Genomic DNA, 16,857 nt, shown 5'->3' on the forward strand with positions numbered 1-16,857 from the left:
TCTGACAGGGAAGGCACCCTCAGTCTGAAGCGTGCCTGCTGGTTTTCAGTCACCACTCTGTGGTAGCTGAGGCACAAAGTGGTGGTGCCTACTGACCTCCCCTAGCTCCCCTGTAGGGGATCTCAGGCCTGCCAATATTTAAAAAAACCAATACCAAGGAAAACAATCCTGAGGGAAAGAGACATCTGCCCCAGGGGAGAGAAGCAGATCTGTCACAGGAAGTGGGGGATGGCTGTAAAGTGTGGATGTAGAAAAACTGAAAGATAGTAAAAGGTTTACCTTCCTGTTTTTCCTTGAGCACATTCTAGTGGTTTTATCTTTGCCCCTAGTTTATATTTATAATATTTTACTAACAGTGCATTTTGGGACAATACTTGAAGGGGAAAACGCACCTGCTGATTGTAAAAGATACTAGTGTGTGTACCAGCATCACAACTTTTACTTTCTTGCTTATTCCCTTCTAGAAAGGAGCTGGTGGACCCATCTGGATTGTCAGAAGAGCAACTGAAAGAGATTCCATACACTAAAATAGAGTATGATTTATTTTGGTTTTTTGTTTGGTTGGGTTTTTTTGGTACCGGAGATTGAACTCGGGTCTTTGCGCTTGCAAGGGAGGCAGCAGAACCACTGAGCTAAATCCCCGGCCCTCTGGTTTGTTTTTTGAGACAGGGTCTGGTACCTAATCCAGTCTGGTCTTAACCTTGCTAGGTAGCCCGTGCTGGTCCCAAACTTGGGATCCTCCTGCCTCAGCTGCCTAAGTGCTGGGATTATAGGCATGTGCCACCATATCCAGCTTAGAGTATGTCTTCGAAAAAAATCTTTTCACAGAAGTTTTATTTGTGCTTCTAAGGAAGCAACTCATTCTTACACTTGTGTTCCTTGCCATGTTCTGTCTGCCCATTTCAATGAAAGTTAAAGTGTGTGTAGGGAAAAAGGCAGAAAAGGGCAGAATAAAATTAATTAGCCTCGTTCTGTACTCTAATTGCTATCATTTCCTTTGTGGTAGGTATAAGGTGGCTTTTGATATTTAACACCCATTTTAAAATAAATTCTTTTTCTGAGATATTCATTGATTGTTACAAAGTTAATTTTTATCCATTATTTTACCATCAGGAGAATTGTTTACCTCAAAACCTTGTCACGTAAGTTCAAGACAGTCCCTGTTATATGTAGCACACTGAACTGAACGGGTTTCATGAAAGCATAACAGAACCCCTTATAACAGGCTGTGCAGGCTGCAGTGGCCCTATTTTCTTTGTTTTCTGTCTTGTTATCATCAATTGAAAGCCAGAGCTTTCTGCAACTCATGTTTCTTTCCCACCCAGAAAAACTGCAGGTTGGTATCCCCGCCCCCACCATCTTTAGGGCAAACAGTGAATTTTTAATGTATAATTATACATGTTTATGGTACACAGTATGACACTTGATTATGTCTACATTGGGAAATAATTAAATGAAGCCAATTCACATATCTACTTCTTTGTATACCCTCTGTGTATGTATGGTGAGAACATGTCTTAGCAGTTTTCTAAGAAGACTGAATTCTGCGTGACAGGATAGTTAGCAGCTAGAACAGTGACCACCTTTTCCTGGTAAGAATGCCACTTTGTCTGCACACTACTGGATTTTTCTTCCACACTACTGGAGATTATTCAACTGCAAAGCAGTTTGGTGGTTAAAAATATACATCGTCACACCCTTTCATACAGATCCTAGTAGAGCTCCGTTTGCATGTATGGTCAAGGGAGCATTTTCTGTTGTTAACATGAGACATTTCAGTGTCTCAAGCTTTCAACTTCTTTTCCAACCCAGTCAAGTTCTTTTAGAAATGTCTGAAAGTTATGATGATGATGATGATGATGTTTGCTCTTTCACTATTAAGGAAAGTCCAGATTATCCTGTTGTGATTTTTGGTATGTTTGTTTCCATTTTTTTGATTTGTTTTTGGTTTCTTGTTCAGGACTCAGGGTGACCCAGTCCGCATCAGGCATTCTCACTCGCCAAGAAGTTACCGCCAGTATCGCAGGTCACAGTGTTCAGATGGAGAGCGCTCTGTCCTCTCGGAAGTGAAGTAAGTATGTGGCCCAGGCACATCACCACCAGCCTCATGCTCAGAATGGCTCAGGCCAATAAAGCTCCCTGCAGTGATGGAAATGTTCCATCTACACCATGCCCTCTTTGAACTTAAGCTCTGACTCTGGGTACCATACTGTCCCATTCCTTAATCCTAAACTTTACTCTCTGCAGTTCAAAAACAGATCTTGTACCACCACTTCCAGTGACTCGTTCTTCAGACGCTCAGGGTTCTGGTGGCTCTACAGTTCATCAGGTGAGTAATAATAAAGTTTTAAGGTGGCATACTGACAATTTTGAGAAGCATTTTATGCTTTGGGGAGTTCCTTTGATGACTCATTTTAACTTCATTCTGAGATTCTATATATTAAAAGAACATACACAAAACAGAAAGAAGAGGCAGTAGGAGACTGACCAAGAACCAAGGCACAGCCTGGGGAGACTCATGTTAGGAATAAGATACAGGTAGAGTGCATTCTAATGACCTGAAGCCTGGGGCAATGCCAAGGATAACAAGATTGTAAGATCTTTTGGAGTTAGAATAAAGAAACAATAGTGTTACTAATTTTTAAAAAGTATTTTTAGTTAGTTTTCAAGCCAGAGAAATAAAAAGGAATAACAAAAAAATGATAAACTCATTGGGTAAGGAAGTGAGGGCAGATTAGTTCTATTGTTAACTAACATACGACAGAATTGCTGGAGTGCTCTTTTAGTTCTGTCCTCCCCATCAGAGACTTACCTTCACCTGGAGATGTTTTACAGATGTGGTTAAAAGGGAACTCAAGGTCACTGAGCACCTACCTGCTCTGAAATCTAATAAGCACTCAGCTGAAGTAGATGGTTGTATCAGGGAGGCACAGTCACAGAGGTGTGTCTGAAGTCTTCAACGCCATCTTTCATGGTATATTTTTTAATAAGATGGATGGAAAAATGTGGGCTGCAAAGACAGTGTGATGGACTTAGGGGTTAAACACCCGTTCCAAAACAAAGTTGATGTTTATGATGGATTAGTGTCACCCTATTGTGTTTTCAATTCTGTGGTTTTCATTCCTGTTTGGATCATGGGTCCCTTAGGAAATCCAATTATAACCACTGTGTCTCCATGAAAAGTATGTGTAAGCACATACAGTTTTGCATATAAACTCATGGAGTTTACAGACCATCTATAAAGCTTGACCCTGGTGATATCCATCACATGCTTTCTTTTTTTTTTTTTTTCAATGACTTGAGCAAAGATCAAAACAACTTTAGCAAATTTAGTTTAGTTTCCATGAAAACAAATTCTGCAATGGAGATTTATACGCGGGAGGTGTACTGGAAAATATCTTAGGATTGACACTTGGGCAGCAAAAGAGGAGATGTTTGGTTGGAGGCAAGAGTTTAACTGTGTAATGCAGTTCCAGTAAAGGCAGTACATGGTCCCAGCAAACTCTGGATCTGAATGGTCCTTCACATTTCTTCTACCTTGGGACAGGGGGATGGGGCTAGGCCTTGACACACTCAAACACCCACCCCATGGCAGTCATCAGAGGGGTGCTCCTGAAGGGCAGGACCTTGGTAAGGTGACTTTCCTCAGCCAAGGGCAGTTCTTGGATAGGGGATTAGATCTGAGCCTTATAACAGCCAATACTCTGGGCACCTGAGGAACGAATGCCCCAGTCTGGAATGGAGCTCTGAGTCTCAATCAAGGCTTTTACAGCAGTCTGCCTACTATCTGATAGGTCACGCTGGGAGAGATGTTATCAAAGCAGACAGTTCATTTCAAACTGATAGCACCTTTTCAATATGATATTCATTAATTTAGGCTTTGCATTGTGACTAACCTGGATTACTTATGTCTCATTTCTACATTCTGTTACTGTAGCTTTGAGCATATTGCATTTTTTTTTTTTTTGAGACAGGGTCTCACTATATAGATAAGTCTGGCCTGTCTCAAAATACAAAACAGATTATTGTGATAACTAATGAGCATGGTTAACTTTCAATTAAATTTAAGTTGGTTTCAGTATATGAATTTTATTGCATTTTGCTTTTCCAACTGCTATAGACCCCCTGACTAATCACCATCCATCACTAAGATATTTCAAAAAAACTATGCATATAAAATGTTGAGTAGCTTTCACTCAGCGCCTTCACTGTGGCTGTAGACTGTGTCCAAGTCCTGCATGTACTCAGGCTCTGCTAACAGTGAGCCTGTCCCCTCACAATGCAGGGCTCAGACTGCAGACCTTGTCGCTCCATCTGACAGGTTGATCCAGCCCCAAGTGATAAGGGCCCCTAAGACACTGTACTGTGCGAAAGCTATTGTTTAATTCACTGACTACCCAAAAGCCCTCCATTCTCATCTCTCTTCCCTTAGGAAAGTGGAAAGACCCTTCTTTAGAAATTATGTCTAGTTTTCATAACTTATGCCTGATTTTTATGCACACCACTGTTAGACTTATTTTCCGTATTCAAGATTAAGCATATGATCTTTGTTGTTTATTTTGCATATTTAGCAGTTGAAGGAGTATGTCAAACAGCTTTTGGTATTAGCAAAGTTTCTGGAATTGCAACTTGATGTCTTAAAAAAAAGCATAGTAGTTTCTGATGTATTTTAAAAACACTGGATTGGTTGTATTTTCTAACTATATTTTTCAATTATTTTTCTTTTAGAGAAGAAATGGCTCTAAAGATAGCCTGATTGAAGAAAAATCTCAGATATCCATAAGCAATCTGGCTGGAAAGCACACAGCAAAAACAGTAAAAACTATCCAAGCTGCACGCCTCAAGATAGAGACATGATCCTGGGAAAGCCAGGGAAGGGAGTGGGAGCCACTGGTACTTGTCAAACTGTGAATTAGATAATTATTCAAGTGTCTTAGACCTGCAAAGTGCTCCTTCAACCTAAACATCTTTTGTTTCTTTTGAAGATCTGACCACAGCATACTTGTGTGGAAGGGCCTTTAACTGGAAGGACAGTAATATTGTAAAAGCTTACTTGATGCCACATCCTCCTTCCTGAAGAGCAGCAGCCAACTCCATGTAGCTTGTCTGTGTCCACCAAAAGTAAGACCAGATGCTTCTGACCAACATTCTGGACCTGCAGGGAATTTGCTCTAACAGTGGGAGGAGTGTTCTCAGCTCTAGGTGGCTTTCAGCCAGTGCTGAGGTGCACAAGGACTGTGCCATCACTCTCAGACCAGATATTTTTATTCATATAAAAGTTCTTTGTAGTATTATTTTGTGGCATTGAGTTCCACTGGTATTTACAAATGTAAAAAGCTTTAAGTGTTGCATTTAATTTTGCAAGTGTCCTTGTCTTGTGTTTTCTGAACAAAAGAAAAGGCTAAGTGTGGATTTCCCCAACCCTGCCTGGCCACCTAACTTGCCTGCTCCCCTAGACCTTTTCCCTCCACAGGGAATCTTTTCGATCTACAGGGAAAATAAAAATATTTATGCAGGACATCTTTTTATCCTTTCCTTACCGGTCCTGTCCTCTCCAGGTAGCATCAACCCTAATCCTCCACCCTTTCTTTCCTGTCTCTCCACCTGTGCTTTGGATTCCCTCTTGGTCTCCCTCAGGATCCTTTTTTTCCTGCTCTATCTTATAGAATGTATTCAGCCTCTTCCTTTCACCAGTTACCTTTACCATTTGGTGTTAAACCTGTGACTGCCACCTAATAATCCAACTTTCACAGCCACAAATCCCTAATTGCAATTTCTTTTTATTCTCAGCTAAATTTTTAGAGAGGATTGCACTTCAGTGTTTTCAACTCTTCTAACCTTTCTCCCCACTACCCAGTTAAAATCTCCCCTAGGCCTGGCAACATCCTCTTCCTTCACTCCACCTTAACTACCTTTCCATTATTGGGAGCTAGGTTTTTACCCAACAGCCTTAAGGTTTATTTTTGTAGCCCAGTGTACAAAGCAGTGTTTGAAGAGTCTGCTTGGATTTTTCAAAGGTTTCACCTAGCTCAAACACTGCTTATAACCATGCAAGCTTAAGTCACAAACACCTCTACTACTATCACTAATTTGTTGGCTCTATTTTCATTTCACCACCACTGATCCCAAACTGGTCTTGCCTAGGTCCAACTGAGGTAGTATCTAATTGGCCTACCTGCTCTCAACTATTTTCCACCAGATTTCCATTCCTTGCTTTTAATAAAGCCCAAGCCTTAACTGGCCTGGCCTCCTCCTGCCTCTTCCAACTCATTTGGTGACACATATCTCTAAACCAGGGCACTGAAGAGGGAAGGCAGCCAGTCTGTCAGCCAAGACTTATAGGCACCCTTTTTCTTATCCAGGGTCTCTGCATATCACCCCCCTAACTTTGCCTTGCAAAAGTGCCACCTACCTTTAGTGTCAACTCTGCTTTCTCAGGTTTCCCTCACTTGGTCAAACCCTATCACTGGATTCATCTGTGATTTCAATTTCCTCTACTCAGCCGTGAACTCCCTGAGGGAGGAACTGTGTTCTGCTTGTGTTTCCAGCCCCTAGCACAGTGCTTTCAATAAATTTTTCTGAATGCCTGAAAACACTATTTATTCTTTCCTGCTATTTAAAGAGAAGAGCCAATCTTTAGTGTACATTCTAGTTTTAAAGAAATATGCAGTGAGTGGAGTAAAGAATACCTGTGACCCAGAAATCAGCTAGTCTAGCCAGCACGTTATCATTCACAGGAATAAGTACTTAAAAAACACACAAACTTCAAGGAAGCACATCAAAATATTTAATCTTAAAATTATATTCCTGGATTATAACAGGCAATTATTTCAGCACTCCTTAGACTCCTGGAAATTTTAAATGGTCAAAGCAATTTGAAGATTAAATTTCCCAAGTCCTCACCAGACATCCTAAAAAAAAAAAATTGAAAAACAAGTGTTTACACGTGTTATGACTTAAGAACTTGCCAGTAATCCTTATTACATGCTTCAGTACTGGAAAAGTTACACTGTTTCTGGATTCAGCCAACATACCACTGCCTGAGATTGGGTAAATTTTTAAAATGTTACTACAAAGAGAAATGTATAAATCTATAAATATCTAAATAAAATGCCAGTACTATGTATATTTACTATTTCAATATTACCTACTCAGAAAAATCAGCAAAACCTCCACGTAAAAGACTGGCCCATTTGCTAACTTTACTTTGTTAACTAAACATAGCATCAATGCTAATGAAACACTAATACTACAGAAGGCACCCCCATTAAAAATACAAAATTTCCATGCTTCAGTGTCACCATACCTTAAGTCACCTTTGTGCTCCCAGGTGGTGATAAGCTAGCAGCAGTTGGCTTCAAGCATGCATCTTCCACCTGAACAAAAATTAGTTAAAACTGGTTAAGAAAAACCATTTCATGTGGGCCGACTTAAGTCATGTGTGCATATTAGCGCATGGACTGTTACTTATGCAGCTCCTACACCAAATATACCAAATATAAGGGCAGGAAAAGGTTGCAAAGCATTTATTTATGCCTTTTTTGACACCACATTCACTAGTTTTCAAAAGTGAACGGGCAACACAAAGGCCAACATGAAAACTGAGGTAGATCCATCTTGGGCATAAGGTTGCTGAGATTAAGTGTTCTAATGACAACTTTAAAGCGAACAATTAACTCATCTCCACTCTTGACCTTCTAGGGTTCAAAATCCAATTTAGTAACGAAAACTGAAAGTGTCTTTAAACAGTTCCTTAGAATTCTTTAATCCCCGAGGCAACTGTCTTCTCTTGTACTGACATGAAAATTTACCTACCGAGTGATACTCAATTTCGGCCAAGTTCTGCACCTGGACACAAATGTTATGATTGGCATCTCAAACTCAAACGGCACTTGGCTCAGTGTTGGCCACGTTTACATTGGACTAGGGCAGGCAGAAGGCCAGTGGCACCGTGAGGCCTTTTCTGCTCACACTGAAAAAAGTAATCTCCGCTTACGTTTAAGACTACCGGCAATCGCAATCACTAAATCTCTCCATTTCCCAGGAAGGGAACGCAGATCGGCCCCTCCCGAGGTCCGGCGAAGAACGAACGCGGCCAGTCAGGCTGCTGCCTTCCGCGGGCATCCCCCGGGCTCAGGGAGCTCGCATTTCTCGGCCCAGGAACCCGGGTGCGGGAGGCCACGTGGCCGAAGCCCCAGCCAAGCCGGAGTCCGTAGCAGAGAACAACACTAATGCCACACCGGAGGCCAGAAAGGCCGCGCCGCTACCCCACAATGCTTTTCTACGGCCGGGAGGACCCACTGTCCGAGCGGTATGGGGGTGGGCGGGAGACGGACTGTACCATCAGCTCCCGGGCTCTAGGGTGCCATCGTGTGGCAGGAGGGAGAAGAGCTTAACCTGGGGCGGTGGGGCGGGTTTCCCAGAAGGGATGTGAGGATTCAGGGTTCACGTCATGATCACCTTTGCAATCAAGGGACCAGTGCTTTCCGCAGGGAAAGATTTTTAAAAAGATCCAGTCTGGATCTCCTACCACCTGTCCTACTTTCTAGTTGGGCGATAAAGACACTAACATGGTGAAAGTATGGATACTACAATTCCAGCGTCCAGAGCCAAGAAAGACGCAAAAGAGGGTAAAATGATAGAGCAGTGCTTTTATTTTTGGTTCTTTGAAACAGGCTGGCCTTGAACTCACTATAGAGTCCAGGCTGGCCTTGAACTCACTATAGAGTCCAGGCTGGCCTCGAACTAGGGGCAATCGTCCTGCCCCAGCCTCCTGAGTGCTGAGATTACAGGTTCGAGCCACCACACCCAGCAATGAATGCAATTTTACATTTTCGAATTATCACATTATAAAAAGTATGAACAGGTTATATTTATTTTAATATTACCCCAACACATGCTAAATATTATTATTTCAACATGCAATAAATGTAAAATTATTGAGATACTTCGCAATTTTTAATCCTAATCCTTATAAATCTTAACAAGCTGGCGTGTATTTTAGACTTCCAGTAGGTTTCCATTCAGACCTGGCACATTTCCAGCGAGTGATGCCGGTAGAAAGTCTGGAGGTGAACAGTGAGTAGAGTGTGTGGCTGGGGACCTTAGGCCAGGGCAGCGGCAGAGACAGACTGTGTAGGTAACTGGGATTTTGTGCTGAAATTTTGGAGTTGATTAGTTATCACCATAGAAACAAAGAGGAAGTTGTTAATTGGTTTGTATTTCTGATCACCATAACTCCTTAAGGGACCGAAGTGGCGCTGAGATAGGCTGCACTATAACAAGGACATCTTCTTTCTTGAAATCCTCACAGGGATTCATTCAAAGTCCACAGTGTCAGCAGGAAGGGAGAGATGGGAGAAAAAAAAGAATGAAAAGGGATTTACCTCTTAATCCATAAAGTTGCATACATTAAATATTTATAGTTTTTATATCTCAATAATATCTCCATAAAGTTGTTTAAAAAAGAAGAAAAATAAAAGCCAACATGGTGGTGCACAGTTGGCCAGTTTAGAGACTTGGTAAGACCCTGTCTCCAAATTAAAAAAATCCAAAAGGTGGGGATATAGCTCAGTGTGAAGGCCCTGGGTTTAATCCCCAATGCTGCAATCCTGTGGTCATCACACCAGAACTAGCTTGAGTGGTAACGAAATCAGCTTGGGAGCAAGGATTATATATAGGAACAGCGAATGTGTAATGACCACAACAAGGTAAATAATTTCAGGCCTGCACTAGGAAATCAGTGGAGTCCTGGGGGAGAGGACGTTTGGAGGAGGAAGACACAGTACCACCAAGACTGTCATTTAAATTCGTTTATTCATTTTGTGGTGCAGGGGACTGAGCCCAGGGCTTTTCCATTGAGCTACATTTTCAGTCTTTTTTTTTTAATTTTAAATTTTTAGACAAGGTTTCTCTAAGTCACTAAGTTGCCTGGGCTGGGCTCACACTTGTTTTCCTCCTGCCTCAGCCTCATAAAGTGCTGGAATTACAGGTGTGAGCCACCAGTGCTGGCCTTAGAGAAGCTACTAACCACTTGCTCATAATATATATCAATACAATTGCTTTTAAATATTGATATTAAATAATTTGTAGATTGCTTTTGGGTTTTCTTCTTAAGCAATCATAGTATCTACAGAAGTGTTAGTATTTTCCAGTTCTCATAACGTTTACTTCTGTGTGTCTGTCTATGAATGCCTTGGCTATGATTTCTAGAACAATGTTGAACAGAGTGAATAGCAGACATCCTTGTCTTTTTATAAAGATTATAAAGGAATATGCTCTTAATATTTCAGCTTATGTGTATGACATTTTCCTGCCTTTCCTAATGTTTAATGTGTTATGGAAGTTTCTGTTTCTAGTTTGCTAATTCTTGTTCTTTTATCATAAATGAATGTTGAATTTTATTCAATTTTTTTCTGACTCTCTGGAGATGAACATGATTTTTCTTGTAATTTATTTAATGTGATGGGCTGCATTAATAATTTTCTAGGGCTGAGGATTTAGCTCAGTGGTTCTGCCACCTGCCTTGCAAGCACAAGATCCTGAGTTTGATCCCCGGTACCAAAAAAAATTTTTCTTCTCTAATGTTTAACTAATCTTGCATTTCTGAAAGAAATCACACCATTTCAAAAAGTATTTTGTTCAGAATTCTTCTAGTGGGCTGGGGATTTAGCTCAGTGGTTCTGCTGCCTGCCTCGAAAGCGTAAGGACCCGAGTTCAATCCCCGGTACCAAAAAGCAAAAAACAAATAAACAAACAGAATTCTTCTAGTTATATTTATGGACAGGATGGGACTATAGTGATCTTATTCATACTGTCTTTACTGTTAGAGTTATACAGATAGCTAGTTAATAATTTGTTTCTGAAAATCAGATGTTCTGTGCGGAAATATTAACTGGGAACCTATTTCCCTTTGATTTAAATGTTAAAATTATATTGGGTTACTTGTTCACTCAAACTAATTTCCCCAAGTATAACTAACAGCAGTAAATAGACCTATATTGAATAAAAACTCCAAGATTAGTATGTACCTTTTCATATTTTTCCTTCCTGGTCACCAAATAATATAGTTGTGGACAGATAATTGCTTTGTTAGCAGTGATATAGTCTCTTTTATTGTAATTGCTTTTCTGGTTGGCTTTGCTTGCTTCTCCATAAAGTGCTGTGACATTTTCTCAATGCTTTTTTTGCCTCTCCTTGTAAAAAACAAGAAAAAAGAAGGTGTGTGGGACAAATATGAAAGCCGTTGTGGGAATTTGCCAGAAAATGTTTCACACCGAAGAAGCTGCTTTAATGCTCGTGGGTCAGCAACAGCCTGTGTGTGGCAGGTGCCCTTCTTGGTATTCAGCGTGTCTTGTGCTGTGCGGACACAGGAAGCTGTCGTTGACCAATTGTGTTTGTAATGTGACTCAAGGCATTTCCTATACTTTTGGGGCAGAGAGAGGTTGAAAATGCTGAATAGAGCTTCAGAGTCCTAAATATAATTTTTTCTACTTAAATATCAGCTGAAATATTGTTAGTGTTACCTCTGTTGTGCAAGGGTAGGACCTTAAATACAAGACAATGCTGGGGGAGAGTATCCTGGGAGGAGCTTTATGGAGTATTCCTGAACCGGCTTTGGAAAGTTAGTTGGACTTTTCTTCTTTTTCTCTTCTCTGAAAACTTGTCAGAATTATTATTATTATTATTATTATTATTATTATTATTATTAGTGCCAGGAATTGAACTAAGGGATTTGCATGTACTAAACATGGACTCTTCTACCACTGAACTATACTCCTAGTTCACATTTTTTTTTAGTCAAAAAGAAAATCTTCGGGGCCGGGCATTTAGCTCAGTGGTTTCGCTGCCTGCTGTGTAAGCGCAAAGACCCGAGTTTGATCCCCGGTACAAAAAAAAAAAAAAAAAGAAAAAAGAAAATCTTTACTTTTCACACTGTCTAGATCTAGTATTTTCTTTGTGAGAAGGTTTTAAACTAATGCTTCAATTTCTTATTAAATTATTCATGTTATTAGCTTATTAACTACTTGATTAACTGTATTTATTCTTATATATCTTATTTTCTTGTTGCTGAAACAAAATACCCAACACCCACATCTTACTGGCTTGGTCTGCTTTATCTAGCAGTTACTCTGTTTTAAAGCCATCCATTATAATTTTCCGATGTATTTCTGTTACTTTTTGCTTTATATATTTTGAAATTATCTTACTAATTGCATCACTATATAATTCATGTATCTTTCCATTTAATTAAATTTCTTCTTAATATATAATCTTTGGATTTAATAGGGGTTTTTGCTTTAAGAATGTTTCATAGTTTCATATGAACTTTTTTTGGTTTGTCTTTATGCAGTTTATCTTTTTCATGCTATTACTTCTACTTTTGTGTTCTTACAGTGGAGCTATCTCACTGTCTTTGTCCACTGCAGATGCTTTAACAAAGTACCTTAGACTGGGTAATTTATAAACAAGAGAAATTTGTTTTTTGTAGTTCTGGAGGCAAAGACGTCCAAGATGAAAGCACTAGTAGATTCCACCTTTGGGAAGGGTATGTTCCTCATATATAGCAACTTCCTGCCACTTCCTCGCATGGCAGAAGGGATAACAGGCGCTCTCTAGCCATTTTACAAGGGTAGTAATCTCACTTATCAGGGCTAATCACCCACCAAAGACCCCACCCCTAAATACCTTCACCTTGGAGTGAAAGTTTCAATATACAAGGGGAGATCAAAACACACGGTGAATGTTTAAATTTTTAAAAAATTATTACAATAAAAGACACATTGCCATTAATCCTCCTCAAATACTCCCCCTCACCTCAAACACACTTATCCCATCATTTTGCCACTTTCTGAAGCAGTTCTGGAGGTCTCTTTTGTAAGTGTTTTCACAAGGTGTGATGAAAAATAAGTGAATAATGCTGAGTGCCATCCAAAGGAAATGTGGGTTTATAGAAACATCATGGTGTGTCCTCATCCACTTTATTCACTAGACCTGGCACCGTATGACCTCTGGCTCTTCCCCAAAATCAAAATGACCATGAAAGGTAAATGTTGTGAATTGGTTTAGGACATGGAGGCAGCCACAACAGCTCAACTAAAGACACCAAAGTGGACTTTGCCAACTGCTTCAGAAAGTGACAAGGATGATAGTATTCAAAGAGAGGTATTCAGAGGGGGGAGTATTTTGAGTGGTATTATTGATATTTTGTCTTTTTTGTAAGAAATTTTAAAAAAATTTTTTAAAAAATTAAACATTCTCTATATTTGGGGGTCATACCTTATATGAATGTTGGAGGGACACGAACATTCAGATCACAGTGGTCATGTAAATAGCATAAAGTTGGATTTTTTATAAAGGCAGTGTTGTAATTTTTGTCTTTTAACTGGAACATTTAGTTCACTTACATTTAATGTAAATATTATACATTTGTACTAATTTATACCATTTTATTCCATGCTTCCTTTTCATCTCTCCTTTAAGTTTCTTTTCTTCTTATTCCTTTTTTATATGTTAGTTTTTGCATTTGTTGAAAATTATTTTCATTTAATATTTCCTTCTATTATAGCTGAAAGTTGTGAAGCCACCTTCATAGTCTTTGCAAGATTTTAACTTCCATATTTAATTTAACAATGATTAAATATAAAAAATAATGTGTCAAAATTTAAAAAATAAAATATATTTATTCTTTTCTGGAACAATGACAACGAAATAACACCGCTCTGGGCTGTAGTCAGTCTGTCACCTGAGTCTGAGGAGGCTCCCAAGGCTGAGAGATAAGGAACCTAACCCACCCAAAACATAGACGGGGCTCGCAGATTTGCTGACTCCTGCCAGGGAAAAAGAATTTTCAGGATGCATCAGTAAGAGGCTTAGGAAGGGTTATTAGCAGTAATTTTGATTCACATGCAAAGAAATAGAGTTCGGGCCCTTGAGAGAGGGGGGGACATTATTTTCAGGAAGGGGGAGCATTTGTGCTTCTGTCCAGGGGGTGGAAACCTCGGGAAAAGGTGGTCGCCCTCCCAGAAGGGTCCTGGCCCATATCACAAGTATGAGCCCAGTTTTAAATTTTTTAATGGATAATTTAAGTGTTCTTTGAATTCTCTCAACCTGTTTCTTTATTTTAAGATCTAGTACCTGCTCTTTACTTTCTCAATTAAACCAATTTATGAACTGTTAATATTTTTGAGGAATTTGGGGTGTGAGGGGTATGAAAGGAAAGGAGCCTAAATTTAACCCAGGAAATGCTGATACGCATTGCAGTGGTCAATTTGACTGGTTCTCAGGAAGTGCAGTCTTCTTAAAAGTACAGTGTTTAGCCGGGTGTGGTGGGGCATGCCTGTAATCCCAGCACTTGGGAGGCTGAGGCAGGAGAATCGCTGTGAGTTTGAGGGCAGCATGGGCTACATAGTGAGTTCAAGACCGGCCTGAAAAAAAAAAGTACAAGTTCCTTATCTCCTTTTTAACTTTTATTTCTTCTCTGTGACTTCAACTTCTTGCTCCTCTTATTTGCTCTTGTCTAGTATTTTAACTCTATTATTGTATATTTTTAAGCTCAAAATTTGACATTAAAGTTTTAATTTTATACAATCATTACATCATTTTATACAATCATTACAGGCTATCATTTCTTTGGTTGTTATTCCCTCGTCCAGTGTAGATAATCCATTCAGTCTTTTCCCCCTAATGTATACACTTTGGAGAATCTTTCTGCTCTTAATTTTAATATTTGGACGATCAGCATCAGCAGCACTTCGGAGCCTGTTGGAAATGCAGACACTCAGATCCCTCCGGGACACAATATATTTCCATAAGCTCTCAGGTGACTCATATATAAATTAAAATTTGAGAAGCATGCTTTTGAGGCTTATGTACTGAGGATGTGGTCATAATAAAACTCATTTCTTTTACTTGTCTGGAAACATTGTTTTACTCTCATTTTTTAAGAGGTTGTGCTGGGCATACAATTATCAATTGGTGGTTATATTCTCTCTGAACTTTGAGGCTTTTATTTCCTGTACTCTGTGTCTTCCACTTTATGGAAAAAGCTAGAGGTCATTGTAGTGATTATTACTTACCAAGTGACCTGTCTTTTCTTCTCTTTTTCTTGGATGATCTGAACTTTTCTTTCTTTTCTTTTCTTTTTTTTTTTTGTTACCAGGGATGAACTCGGGTCCTTGCGCTTGTGCAGCAGGCGATGAAACCACTGAGCTAAATCTCTGGCCCAAGACGATCTGAATTTTATTACAACATGAATCGATTGAAAAAAATAATCTCGGCTGTGGTGAAATTGGATTCATGAATCTGAGACCCGGTCCCTGTTTTCCTCAGTTCTGTTTTCCAACCTACAATTTCACTTTTGAGCTAACACTGAGTTTCTCAGTCACGTATTGTATAGTACTTTTCTAGGAGTTCCCGCTGGTTCTCTTTCAAAAATGCAGGTCCTTTGTGACAGCTCTTGCTTCTTTGCTGTGTACTCTCTTGTATTTCTCAAAATATGTTAAGCCCACTCAGTGGATACCTATCGGACAGGTCAAAACTTGTCAGTCTTACTCTGTTTCAACTACTCTTACTTGTTGCCTATTTCCTCATGGGTTTGTAATTTGTTTTTTTTTTTTTTCATTGTGAGCCTAATTTGTTTGGAAATTATTTGTGGTAACTGCTTGGGTCTGATCCTCTAGAAAGGATTGGTGTTTGTTTTTGGTGGGTGCTCGGGTGCCTCTGACCTGGGAGCTCTCTTAGACCACAGAGTGTGGATTCTTAACCGCTCCTCCCTGGGGAAGGCTGGTGTTCCTAATTATCCTTCTTCACAGAGGTGGGCTAATTACCCTAGCATTTCTATCCACAGGTGGCCGCCCTGCCCATTTACTTCCTGAGGTTGTCACTTCCCGGGACACAATTTAATGCAGGGTCACTAACCGTCCCTCACCTGGTGCAGTCCCCTCGTGTCGCCTCAGCTCTATGCCACTAGGGGCAGGCAAATGTCCCAGGCAAAGGTCAGCTCCAGAACTTCCTTTGGATTCATATTAAACTGTGGCCTTTGAGGGCTTCTCTTATTTTTCAACCAGTTCAGTCATGCATTTAGGACATTTAAAAAATAATTTTAAAAACATTTTTTCAGCATTTTTATTTGTTCTAAAATAAAGGATTTCTCTGTATGTCTCTCCTTCCATATTGCAGGCAGAAAGCTCCTTTTGAGTTTCTTCATCTACGTGTTCTTTGACAAACTACCCAGCTTAGGAACATCAAGAGGTCTTAGCCCTAACTCTGTTTTTAGTAGTAGGATGCTATGTGTAAATGTAATGATTCTTTCCAAACTAATTTAGAGTTTAGAGTAATTTTTACAAAGTCTGTTTCTTAAAATAACTGGATTAAATTCTTTGGGAACCTGACAAAATTATTCTGAAATTTATTTAGGATAATAAACAGATGACAATAACTTAGAAGAAGAGTAATGTAGGAGGACTAACTCCTTTTTGAATACTAAGCATTAACTATATTCTTTTTTTGTTTTGGGGTTTTTTTTTTTTTCATACCAGGGATTGAACTCGGGTCCTTGGGCTTGCACAGCAGGCGGCGAAACCACTGAGCTAAATCCCCGGCTCCGTTAACCATATTCTTATAGCCAATATTAAACGTATTCTGAGACTTACCAGATAATTAGATCGGCATGGTCACGGCACAGGCATTCCCAATGGAATGAAAGCGGTGACTCAGAAGCAGTGCTTAGCATGTGTTGGATCCTGCTATGTCAAAGCCCATAGCCCAAATCACAGGGGAGGCTGATGCGTTCCTATCCTTTTCAGATGGTCAGTGTTTCCTCAAGCGCTTTAATCATGTAAGAAACTTATAAAAGAT

General features: G+C 39.7%; 1 protein-coding gene, 1 long non-coding RNA gene and 1 other non-coding gene across 5 annotated transcripts in view; 1 reads left to right on the top strand and 2 right to left on the bottom strand.

Annotated features, from left to right (window-relative positions):
* Epb41l4a (erythrocyte membrane protein band 4.1 like 4A) overlaps nucleotides 1–6,593 on the top strand; it is a 252,670-nt gene extending 246,077 nt beyond the window's left edge. For all 3 annotated transcript variants that reach the window (XM_021255867.2, XM_004841779.4, XM_021255865.2), the window contains 4 exons: nucleotides 465–533; nucleotides 1,961–2,071; nucleotides 2,248–2,329; nucleotides 4,729–6,593. In XM_021255867.2, the coding sequence (XP_021111526.2) occupies nucleotides 465–533; nucleotides 1,961–2,071; nucleotides 2,248–2,329; nucleotides 4,729–4,857 (391 nt within the window). In that variant the 3' untranslated portion in view covers nucleotides 4,858–6,593. The remainder of the gene's footprint in view (nucleotides 1–464; nucleotides 534–1,960; nucleotides 2,072–2,247; nucleotides 2,330–4,728) is intronic.
* Nucleotides 6,594–6,764: 171 nt separating this feature from the next.
* LOC101703099 (uncharacterized) lies at nucleotides 6,765–8,310 on the bottom strand. Its single transcript, XR_205118.4, has 3 exons — nucleotides 7,997–8,310; nucleotides 7,307–7,376; nucleotides 6,765–6,911 (listed from the first exon to the last, which is right to left on the bottom strand). It is a non-coding gene; the product is annotated as an uncharacterized LOC101703099 (long non-coding RNA).
* Nucleotides 7,459–7,591, bottom strand: LOC147826548 (small nucleolar RNA SNORA13). Its single transcript, XR_015439011.1, has one exon. It is a non-coding gene; the product is annotated as a small nucleolar RNA SNORA13 (small nucleolar RNA).
* Nucleotides 8,311–16,857: the final 8,547 nt, after the last annotated feature.

This window comes from Heterocephalus glaber, unplaced genomic scaffold (genome assembly GCF_053883595.1).
Source record: "Heterocephalus glaber isolate CG9 unplaced genomic scaffold, H.glaber_assembly_v1.0 deba00001465, whole genome shotgun sequence".
NCBI classification, from domain to species: Eukaryota; Metazoa; Chordata; class Mammalia; order Rodentia; family Bathyergidae; genus Heterocephalus; species Heterocephalus glaber.